The sequence below is a fragment of the Clarias gariepinus genome, chromosome 18 (genome assembly GCF_024256425.1).
Source record: "Clarias gariepinus isolate MV-2021 ecotype Netherlands chromosome 18, CGAR_prim_01v2, whole genome shotgun sequence".
Taxonomy (NCBI): domain Eukaryota; kingdom Metazoa; phylum Chordata; class Actinopteri; order Siluriformes; family Clariidae; genus Clarias; species Clarias gariepinus.
The window spans coordinates 27,776,858-27,789,153 of NC_071117.1; the positions used below are offsets into that span (position 1 = coordinate 27,776,858).

Here is a 12,296-nt window from a genome sequence, read left to right on the forward strand (position 1 = left end):
TATCTTCACAATCTCATTTCCAGTCCTCACTAAGTCATATCTCTGGCAATTCTCTATAATCATATACAGTAATGCATGCCGATCTTTATTTTCTCAGATGGATGTGTGCAGTGTCAATGTGGGCATCCCATTAAATGCCATCTACCCAGTGATGAACTACTCTGAATCCATCACGCAAGATTCACTTACTGAAATGTTCATCCTCACAGCATTGAGAGATATTCTAAATTTTGCCAATGACTATGCGGAACGTGAGTTGGAAAAAGATGACTAAGTATAAAATGAAATGTGGTCACAGTCAACCTTTGTCTACTGTATTATTTTTTTAAATAATCCTCTTTTTAGGTGTAAAATTTAGGTGTAGGTTTAAAAAAATGTTTTAATTAGATTTAGATTTCTTATACAAACTGTACATGGCAACATGGAAAATAGTTATAATCTTTCATTATAGCTCTTTTACCTTGTGATATTATTAATCTGGTATAAAAGACCCATTGGTAAATGGTAAAAATATACTTTGTAATAAAATCCTACTCACTGATGATATACTGTGGAGTATTTTTAGGCCTATGAGAAAGCCTTACTTTGGATCAGAAGCCGAGGCCGAATGGTTTGAGAAAAGGCCTTTTGCTATGTAGTATGTATGGAATTACCTTTGAAGGGATAACACCTCTGTATGAAGACTTAATAATAAAAAAAAAATCTTTCTCAAGTTTATGTCTGCTTGTATCTTTATTAGAAAGAAAATCAAAAAATAACTTTTCAATCTAACATGGCGATCATTATTGGCTGACTGACAATAAACTGTACACGGAAGAAATCACTTACTTCCTTGTAAAAACTGTGGAAAAAGTGTGGATCAAACTCATTATTTAGCTGAGACTGAAGCTGGTGGTGGTAAAAAAAAAGCATGCGACAAAAGAAAGAAAAGAAAATGTCCAGATGCTAAATTCAAAAGAAAAAAGCATTGAGTTTTAAAAGCACACAGTTTGCTAATAAAAGTTGAAGAAACCAATAAGGTAGCTGAGAACAGCACTAAAGTGTAACATTGCCCCCTGGTGATCGAGGTAAATCAGGTGTGCAGCTGAAATTCCGATGATGATTCTTAAATAATAAACGGAAAAGCTATATAACTTAGACGCTTATACAAACGCAGCAAAGATACGAAAAGGCCATAATACAGTAGGCATACCTCAGTAACAACACCGGTAATCATATCACTTTATTTATTGTTATTTTTGCTTTATTTATTAATATTACCTTTGCTATAGCCACTCTAGTGTAGGGGACAAAAATGCCTTCACTCATTTTCGTCACAGTGGTTTAGTTCAGTCAGAGCATCATTAGCAACATTCACAATCTGCTCAAGTGCTTTGAGGATCAGAACGTCCATGTTAACATCTGTGTCCGACTCCTCGTGGTAGTTTTTCACTGGAAAAATGTTGTTCATTGGAACACCCAGCAGATTACTACACCGTTGCATCTGAAAAAAAAAGTAATAATTACAATAATAATCATAATTTAAAATTAATACATTTACAACTAGGTCCTTAAATCAGTGGAAAAAGCTACTTGCAAAACAAAACTGTTTTTAACTCTTTAGTCCCTTCAGAACTTTTGCTGGTTATACTTGATAGTAGTCTCCCAATAAGAGGTAAATTGAGAATTAGACACTTTTATAATTTACAGGAATTTTCATGAAAAGCAAAAAAAATCTTGTTGATTGTAAAAGTCTTTTTTTCTTTGGAGACCAAAATGTGGGAACATGGATCTGTTTTTTAAAGGGCTAAATAATTAGAGAAAACCTTTTTATTTTATTTTATATTAATTGTTAATTGTAAATTTTATAAATTGTTTTTATATTTATTTAGAATATATATGTTATATTATATATTAGGTTATACCTGTGTATATATACTGAACAAAAATATAAACGCAACACTTTTGTTTTTGCTCCCATTTTTTATGAGATGAACTCAAAGATCTGAAACATTTTCTACATACACAAAATATCCATATCTTTCAAATATTGTTCACAAATCTGTCAAAATCTGTGATAGTGAGCGCTTCTCCTTTGCCGAGATAATCCATCCCACCTCACAGATGTGCCATATCAAGATGCTGATTAGACAGCATGATTATTGCACAGGTGTGCCTTAGACAGGCCACCTGTAAAAGGCCACTTTGAAAGGTTCAGTTGAATCACACAGCACAATGCCACAGATGTCGCAAGTTTTGAGGGAGTGTGCAATCGGCATGCTGACAGCAGGAATGTCCACCAGAACTGTTGCTCGTGAATTGAATGTTTATTTCTTTACCATAAGCCAAAGGTGTTTGAGAGAATTTGGCAGTACATCCAACCAGCCTCACAACCGCAGACCACGTGTAACCACACCAGTCCAGGTCCTCCACATTCAACATGTTCACCTCCATGATCGTCTGAGACCAGCCACTCGGTCAGCTGCTGAAATAATCGGAGTGCATAACCAAAGAATTTCTGCACAAACTGTCAGAAACGTCTCAGGGAAGCTCATCTGCATGCTTGTCGTCCTCATTGGGGTCTCGACTTGACTCCAGTTCTTTATCGTAAAGGATTTTGACAGATTTGTGAACAATATTTGAGAGATATGGTTATTTTGTGTATGTAGAAAACGTTTTAGATCTTTGAGTTCATGTCATTAAAAATGAGAGCAAAAACAAAAGTGTTGTGTTTATATTTTTGTTCAGTATATATATATATATATATATATATATATATATATATATATATATATATATATATATAAAAGTTACATTCAAATTATACACCATTAATTAAATAATTACCAGTTCTTTGACCTTATTACTGGTGTAGACTTTAGTCAGGTCCTCTTTAACCAGTGGGCAGGCTGCATCCACTTTTGTCATGATGATTACTTGAGGCATATCTGTAAAATAAAAAAATAATCAATGACAGGATTTTCTTATTACTTAAAGTTAATGTTAATGTTATGGACAATCCATGAAGTTACTTTGTGTCATATTTTATGCCATAGCAGCTATATACAGTTATTTTTTATGTTTATCTCTTTTTACTCCCCTGAAGTTAATAAAACAAGAATTGCTGGTTGTCATGTTACAGAGAAAATGTCTGTAAACTCCTTCCTTAGAAAATGTCTGTAAACTCTATGAAGTCTGTTTGACCTCCAACTATTACAAAGTGCTATCAGCAAACACTCCTTCCATTAATGTTAAATAAATACACGTCCTTTTATAAGAAGTTTTAAAGCTACTGTATTATAACAGGACTTACTATGTTTTGAAGCCTCCTCACGAATCTTTTTCATCTTTTGAACAACCCTATTATTCATGATCGACACTTTGTCACCTGATATAATGTTGACCAGACAGAAGGTTTGATCAGAAACCCTGGGATTGTTTTTGTAGTCCTCCTCGGACACGGGGTTAACAGGGTTAAACTGAAAGACATTAAAGGGATAAATATTACTCCCATTTTACTGTGTAAGTAACTTACTGTTACTGCTGAACTACTCTTGTACTGTGATGTTAACTATTCCAAAAATATCCTAACATATGATACAATATATATTAATGTTATAAAGTATAACAAATGATAAAAGTTGTAGAGTCTCACTTCGTATCCTTCCTTAAGAAACCCCCTTAAGGCTGAGACAATGTCCTGTACATGTGCACCTTTATCATCTGCAGGTTCAAGTCCCATGATATCATTGAAGACAAAAGGCAGAATGGAGTTGTCCTTTCCTCTGATGTTATGAGTTTTGTACTAAAAAGCAAAGACACACATTGTTAACGATGGAATAAATGTTCAGGTTTACAATCATAATGTTGAACTGTGTAGTGCTGTGCCTCTACAGGAGTGAAAGTCCAGTTTAATAACATTTTGATATTGAAACATGAATGAATGGCAACTTGATGAAAGCCTTGCCTACAGAACTACACTGAGATGGTGAGAACTTAAAGGACGATTCAACTTAAGCAGAAAAAAATTTATATAAATGCCACTTGTGTGACTCCGGACAACATGTGACAAGTACTGAAGTACTTACAACTTTTGTGAAACTGGTTCCAGATGTGGCATCAACAAGAGCCCCAGAGGTGATTCGTCCTTGGAAAGTATTATTGATGGAATTTATAAAACTGGACTTTCCTGCTCCGACTTCACCAACAATCAGAATTCTGACAAACTTAACATCAGGATTGCTGAGCTTGAAGTTCCTCAGTGTCTCTTCTAAATCATGTTTATTTCTATCACACACAAAAAGTCAGAGAATGATTAATAAAATATTAACTCCAAAGATTTATTTAATAAATGTCAATATTTTTGAAAAATGTTAACACAACTTACCCCCAAGGCATTTTCCTCCATGGTTCATCAAATACTTTAAAAATATATAATACAATAAATAAAAAATAAACTTTTAGTTACAGTTTGCATTTGTTTATTTACAACACAAGTTTACGACATAGGAAGTTGTCTATATGTTTGCCAGATGCACGCACAGTGTGATCTGTATTTCTCACACATTCTCAAATAATAAATCTTACAGCACAAACATTATTCATTTAATCTTAAATTTTGCATTATTACTCATACATAGATTCTTTCTTAATAATAAAAAATATATAATTAGAAACTTGTAGTAATTGTAACTACATAAGAAATTGTTTATGTATGTAATAATGAGATTAGAATAATTAACATCAACTAAAATAAAGAAAAGGACTGAGAAGTGTTTGTCCTACTGATCACTAAACTCACCTGGAGCTGGTGGTGGTGGTGGTGGTGGAGGTGATGGACGGGAATTAGAGTCTCCCATTTTATTTAATTCAAAGAATCCAGATGAATCGTCTTGATAAGAGAAGTATTTAAAATAAAAACAAATGTTTAATGTTGGTATATTATTAATAAAAAAATAATTTTTTTTATATATATATATATATATATATATATATATATATATATATAGATAGATAGATAGATATAGATATAGTAGATATATAGATAGATAAAAGTTTGCAAAGTCATACTCACAGTTACAGTCTTAGTCGACTGTTCTAGAGTCATAATTCGAACTTTTATACCCTGAGTTGTTGAGGCGCAACCCACTTTCAGTTTTACACACGCACATACACACACACACACACATTAACGGAGAGACCGTTTTTAAACCTGTTTAAAAATTGCTAGTCACACTTGTGTAAGCGCATACTAACGGAATAACTGCTGTAAAGTAAAACAACAACAAAAAAAAAAAAAATTAACCAGCACTTCACCTTTGAAAAAAATGCGACAGAGCAGTTTCTGTGTGTTTGTTTGGGAACCTGAGAGGAGTGGGGGCTGAAAAGCCGAGAGAGTGTGTGTGTGTGTGCGTGTGTGTGTGCGTGTGTGTGTGTGTGTGTGTGTTGGTGTAAGTGAATGAGCACGATAGGTAAAATAAAAAAATTAAATTTAGTTTGTTTTGTAATACGAGCTCACTTTCGGAACGAATTATGCTCGTAATCCGAGGTTCCACTGTATATATATATATATATATATATATATATATATATATATATATATAATGAAAATATTATGTATAATAAAAATATTATTTAAAATGAATAATTTAAAATTTATCATTAAAATGTAAAGAATTTAATTATATATATACAGGTCCTTCTCAAAAAAATAGCATATTGTGATAAAGTTCATTATTTTCTGTAATGTACTGAGAAACATTAGACTTTCATGTATTTTAGATTCATTAGACACAACTGAAGTAGTTCAAGCCTTTTAATTGTTTTAATATTGATGATTTTGGCATACAGCTCATGAAAACCCAAAATTCCTATCTCAAAAAATTAGCATATTTCATCCGACCAATAAAAGAAAAGTGTTTTTAATACAAAAAAAGTCAACCTTCAAATAATTATGTTCAGTTATACACGCAATACTTGGTCGGGAATCCTTTTGCAGAAATGACTGCTTCAATGCAGCGTGGCATGGAGGCAATCAGCCTGTGGCACTGCTGAGGTCTTATGGAGGCCCAGGATGCTTCGATAGCGGCCTTAAGCTCATCCAGAGTGTTGGGTCTTGCGTCTCTCAACTTTCTCTTCACAATATCCCACAGATTCTCTATGGGGTTCAGGTCAGGAGAGTTGGCAGGCCAATTAAGCACAGTAATACCATGGTCAGTAAACCATTTACCAGTGGTTTTGGCACTGTGAGCAGGTGCCAGGTCATGCTGAAAAATAAAATCTTCATCTCCATAAAGCTTTTTAGCAGATGGAAGCATGAAGTGCTCCAAAATCTCCTGATAGCTAGCTGCATTGACCCTGCCCTTGATAAAACATAGTGGACCAACACCAGCAGCTGACATGGCACCCCAGACCATCACTGACTGTGGGTACTTGACACTGGACTTCAGGCATTTTGGCATTTCCCTCTCCCCAGTCTTCCTCCAGACTCTGGCCCCTTGATTTCCGAATAACATGCAAAATTTGCTTTCATCCGAAAAAAGTACTTTGGACCACTGAGCAACAGTCCAGTGCTGCTTCTCTGTAGCCCAGGTCAGGCGCTTCTGCCGCTGTTTCTGTTCAAAAGTGGCTTGACCTGGGGAATGCGGCACCTGTAGCCCATTTCCTGCACACGCCTGTACACGGTGGCTCTGGATGTTTCTACTCCAGACTCAGTCCACTGCTTCCGCAGGTCCCCCAAGGTCTGGAATCGGTCCTTCTCCACAATCTTCCTCAGGGTCCAGTCACCTCTTCTCGTTGTGCAGCGTTTTCTGCCACACTTTTTTCTTCCCACAGACTTCCCACTGAGGCACCTGGCAACAGCCTATTCGTTCAGAAATTTCTTTCTGTGTCTTACCCTCTTGCTTGAGGGTGTCAATGATGGCCTTCTGGACAGCAGTCAGGTCGGCAGTCTTACCCATGATGGCGGTTTTGAGTAATGAACCAGGCTGGGAGTTTTTAAAAGCCTCAGGAATCTTTTGCAGGTGTTTAGAGTTAATTAGTTGATTCAGATGATTAGGTTAATAGCTCGTTTAGAGAACCTTTTCATGATATGCTAATTGTTTGAGATAGGAATTTTGGGTTTTCATGAGCTGTATGCCAAAATCATCAATATTAAAATAATTAAAAGGCTTGAACTACTTCAGTTGTGTGTAATGAATCTAAAATATATGAAAGTCTAATGTTTATCAGTACATTACAGAAAATAATGAACTTTATCACAATATGCTAATTTTTTGAGAAGGACCTGTATATACACACACACAGTGGAACCTCGGATTACGAGCATAATTCGTTCCGAAAGTGAGCTCGTATTCCAAAACAAACCAAATTTAATTTTCCCATAGGAAACTTACTCAAATTATTTGTTCATAAAAATCATTAACACAAAATATAAAGTAAAAATAAAACAAATTAACCTGCACTTTACCTCTAAAATAATGTAAAAATAAATCACGATAGATAAATGTTTCCGTTTGTGCATGCAGGTGCTGTATGTGTGTGTGTGTGTGTGTGCGTGCGTGTGTGTGTGCGTGTGTGTGTAATGTGCGTGCACATACACACACACACACACACACACACACACACACACACACTAATGGAGAGACTATTCTTAAACCGTTAAAAAATTTGCAAGGAACATCGCTAGTCACACTCGCATGAGCGCATACTAACGGAATCACTGCTGTAAAGTAAAAAAAAAAAAAAACCTGCTCCTTAACCTGTATGGAACTCTAAAGTGTTCAAAATTAAATAAATAAATAGGACATAATGAAATAAATCACTCTATGAATAAATAAGTAACATATATGTACTATGAGAATAATATTGTGAAATAATAGAACATATTTTGAAAAAAAGCTTATTATTGTGAAATATATTGCACTCTGCTATATAAATTTACTTAATATTATAAAATAATATTTCATGGTTATTATTTTTCCAAATAACAGAGATTATTGCAGAGGCATTTTATGTATTTCATGCTGTTTTCATTTTAAAATGTCATTTTTTTAAAGTCAGTTTTTATATTAAAATTCAGTTTTTCATAATGGCCTATTTATTTCATAATGCAACTTTTCAGCAGAATGAGTCATTCTGTCAATCAAGATCGATAGGGCGGAGTCAGCTGTGTGATTGGTTGCTCCTTTATTCAGACGTTAGTATTAGCGCATGAAGTATCGATTTAGGTCTAATGGTGCAATACATATTCTATGCAGTAGGTGGCAGTACAGTGTCTACTGGTAAATTATCCCTCTCTATCTAATCTGCTAAAATGAGCAGAACTGGCTGAAGTTCACACCAGTCCGCCATCTTCATGACTTTTGACTTAGCACACAACTTACTAGTATAAAAAATATAACGCAATACAGAAATAAATGCTTTTTAAGTATATTATTTAAAGTATCACTAAACATACACTACCGTTTAAAAGGTTGGGGTCACTTTTTAACTCCATGATGGTTCCTGATTTTTATTTCTTTCTACATTGTAAAGGAATGCTGAAGGCGTCCAAAAAATGCATTAATCTCCTTTGAACAGTTAATGGTGAGATGTTTCTGCTACTTCTGCTCTGTAAAGACTTTATAACGCCTCTAATCTGAGGGGCTGTTAATTGGTCATTTTTCAGGCTGATCACTCTAAATGAACTTCTCGTGGCAGAGGTAGGTTTTGGTCTCGCCCTCCTGGGACGGCCTTCATGAGAGCCAGTTTCATTATGGTGCTGGACGGATTTTGCAAATGCACTTGACAATACTGTTCTTTCAAGAACTATTACAGAAAGACTGACCCCTGTGTCTTAAAATAACAACTAACTGTTGTTTTTGTTGTTGTTACGTAATTACCTAATTCCATATGTTTTATTTTATAGTTTTAAAATCCCCAGTATTGTTGTAAAATGTAGAAAATAAATCAGTGAACAAAAACATAGAAATTTGCAAGTGACCCCAAACTTTTGAACGGTAGTGTATATTGGGTCATATTTGTAAAACAAAGGAAAGAACATTAAGACAAACAACATATAAAACTATAAAGACAATATTTTAGCAGGTCAGGGAGGATCATCTTGATGCAGTCAGTGTAAGATAAACCACTCAGTGTATCAGCAAGCAAGTATACACCAATCAGTGTAAGCTGCAAGTGCAGCAGGTCAGTGATGATGAACCAGTGCCTGCTGATGATGACCAACACGTCTCCCCTTCTCTACCAGAGTGAAAATGATGCCAATCAAACTGAACAGGTAAGCTGGAATAAAATCAGTAGCAGCATCAGCTCATGCTAGTAATTATTATTGTAGTCAATATTATTTCAAAATAATATTTTCTCAGCCTTATTTTTAATTAATATTGTCTACAATAATAATTAATATGAGTTAGTTTACTAGCCCGAGCTAATGCTGCCTCTGATTTTATTCCAGTTTATCCGTTCAGTTGATTTTCACTTGGCTCGGGTACAGAAGGGGAGAGGTGTTGGGTACAGAAGGGGAGAGGTGCTGGTCATCATCACCACTGACCCTGAGGTTGCTGGATCCAGACTCACTTTCCCTGACCGTAATGTTAAAGCTGTCAGAGCCTGTGGAACTGTAATTTTCTCTCACGCAAAAGGCAGAATGTGATAATTTGAAGAATTTTAGCAGAATTTGGGCCGGATGGCGGGGAAAAAAGAGCTCAGAGCCAACAATAGTGTTCAGCACAAAACCTTTATCAACCTTTTTCAGCGTCACAAAAGTATAATACAAAACATACAGTAAAAGTAAAGAAAAGGGTAAAACAATAGAGCGTTTTGGTGGGGAGCAGCACAGCTGAGCTCCTGCTCTGTTCTCTCCTCCTCACGCACGCACACACACACACACACACACACCTCCTCACGTGCACACCTCCTCAGCGGACACGCGCAGCAACTCAAAGGGCAACATACTGTACATACATGATGTGATATACAACATAGTGGTGGCCGTTACAAAACACACGCTCTTTATCGGTGGCGCCTGTACGATTAACGCACTCATCTATCTGCGTAAAAAAGAGATGCAATATTAGTTTCCGTCATTTTTAAAATAAATTTACGTACTGACTGGTCCGGCCACATTGACCAGTGGCCCACCGGGAGCAAGTATCCAGGGAAACGAATCGATGTTAAAGGATCAGCCAATAGGCGCGCAGGTCCAACCCCCTGGCGCTGATTGACAGAACGACTCATTCTGCTGAAAAGTCGCATTATGAAATAAATAGGCCATTATGAAAAACAGGATTTTAAAATAAAAACTGACTTTGTAAAAATGACATTTTAAAAATAAAAACAGCATGAAATAAATAAAATGCCTCTGCAATAATCTCTGTTATTGGGAAAAATAATTTGCAGAGTGCAATAAATTTCACAATAATAAGCTTTTTTTCAAAACATGTTTCATTATTTCACAATATCATTCTCATATTACATGTATGTGTCTTATTTATTCATAGAGTTATTTATTTCATCATGTCCTATTTATTTATTTAATTTTGAACACTTTGGAGTTTCATAAACCTGCTCCTCACCTTTAAAAACAATCGCGACAGAGAAGAGTTTGTGTGTTTGTTTGGGAACCTGAGAGGAGTGGGGGCTGTAAAGCCGAGAGAGTGTGTGTGTGTGTGTGTGCGTGTGTGTTGGTGTAAGTGAATGAACGCGTACACACACACACACACACACACTCTCTGCCTTACACACACACACACACACACACTCACAAACACACGCACTTCTCTACTCCCTCCACTGGCTTCTTGTAGCTGCTCACATCACATTTAAAACAATGATGCCTACAAAGCTAAACATGGCTCAGCACCCACTTACCTCGGTAAGTTATTAACCTGTGGTTCTGGCACAGTTTCTGATGTATTTATGCTAATACCCTCACCCTCTCACCAAAATAAACAAAGAAACAAAAAGGTCCTTCCCAACAAAGTTTGACTAATTTCTATATGTGATTTTCCTTAACGGAGCAAGAATAAACAAAACTATTTGGTGACATTATGTATGTTATGTCTACCAAACCTATCCATATGAATCCTACTTCTCAAATATTAATTTCTTCTTTAAAAGAAATAATAATTACACAATAGAATATATCTGCAAGACATATAAGTAAATAAAGAAATTTGGTGTTGTAGATGTCAGATGTTTATGGCTATGATCAGATAAATTACCCTTTTTTGACCATTTAAGTCAGAAGTCCTAAATATGTAAATAATACTAGATTTAAAAAAAATATATATAAATTGGATATACTTACAGTTTGTGGTTGTTCAGCTCCAATAACAGAACATCTTTCAGTTTTTCAGTTTTATACCATTGCATCTTGGAGTCTCCTCCTCCTGCAGCACTCTCCTATCTACTCTTAATAAAACAAACAACTGCAGCCACACCTAAGGAGAATTTGTTATGGATGATGTAATATTTCCTGAAAATGAAAAGTGAAAGTATCTTCATTATTATAAAAGCTCACACACAAGGGATGGAATCAAGATCCAGAGTAGGGCATATAAATTTCCAGTAAAAATGTCAAAATCAGATCGCAAAAAATTTAAAACTAATATTCTACATTACTGAACAATGTGAACTTGGATAATCTTTATTAGGCTGAATGCCTCAAAGCCATGACAAACGAATGCATATTTTCATCCTAAACCAAGTGTCAAGTGCATAAATCAATTACAATTTTCAGATTTATTTGGTTGGTTGGTTGTTTAACTTATTGATCTTGGGAAACATTCAGAGTTTCGTGACCTATATTATTTTTGTGAGAATATACTGTATGTGATATTGTTTTATTCTAATTATATTTCAAATATATTTTATAAGCATAACATGTAACTCAACTATAGATTATCTTTTCCAACATTCTAACATACAAAGACAATCAATTTCTATAAAAAAACAAAGATTCTCTGTTTCAAACAAATGTTATAGTATAGTACTGTTGTAAAACAAATCTGTTTACATGAAGTTATGTAGCTAAATAATGTTTACAGCCATAAAACAAATGTTGGCGTATAGATATTAGAGGAAACATTATTTTACCACTAGTATGTGTGTTTTCCCCCTGTCTTGAATACAGCAAGCCTAGAGCTCAGTGCATTATGTATTTCAATTATTATCTTTGATCAAACTTCTGTGGGCAGGAAGGATGGGGAATAATAACATGAATTTACAGGATGTTTGGTTCCTCCTGATAACATAATCATTCTGTAACTCTAGGCTTTGATGATCAAGGCAAGAGAGTTAGAGGAAAGACTGAATGG

At 35.1% G+C, this 12,296-nt stretch overlaps 1 protein-coding gene across 2 annotated transcripts; it reads right to left on the bottom strand.

The window, feature by feature from the left end:
• Positions 1-713: 713 nt before the first annotated feature.
• On the bottom strand, positions 714-11,345 carry LOC128506277 (interferon-induced protein 44-like). 2 transcript variants are annotated; one of them, XM_053476648.1, is made up of 8 exons: positions 11,288-11,345; positions 4,781-4,870; positions 4,367-4,400; positions 4,068-4,266; positions 3,635-3,784; positions 3,293-3,458; positions 2,827-2,927; positions 714-1,483 (listed from the first exon to the last, which is right to left on the bottom strand). In XM_053476648.1, the coding sequence occupies exons 2-8, from the start codon at positions 4,836-4,838 to the stop codon at positions 1,301-1,303; spliced, it is 891 nt and encodes a 296-aa protein (XP_053332623.1). In that variant the 5' UTR covers positions 4,839-4,870; positions 11,288-11,345; the 3' UTR covers positions 714-1,300. The 2 variants fall into 2 exon arrangements, with proteins under 2 accessions (XP_053332623.1, XP_053332624.1); XM_053476649.1 differs by lacking the exon at positions 11,288-11,345 and adding an exon at positions 5,054-5,072.
• Between the last annotated feature and the right edge of the window lie 951 nt (positions 11,346-12,296).

Bases quoted from the DNA above. Each gene is read 5' to 3' on its own strand.
- LOC128506277 (XM_053476648.1), bottom strand. From the start codon at position 4,838: ATGGGAGACTCTAATTCCCGTCCATCACCTCCACCACCACCACCACCA. The intron at 3,459-3,634 runs GTGAGACTCTAC...AATGTCTTTCAG, and splicing joins TTCTTAAGGAAGGATACGAA to TTTAACCCTGTTAACCCCGT. The intron at 1,484-2,826 runs GTAATTATTTAA...TTTTTTTTTCAG, and splicing joins GTAATAAGGTCAAAGAACTG to ATGCAACGGTGTAGTAATCT.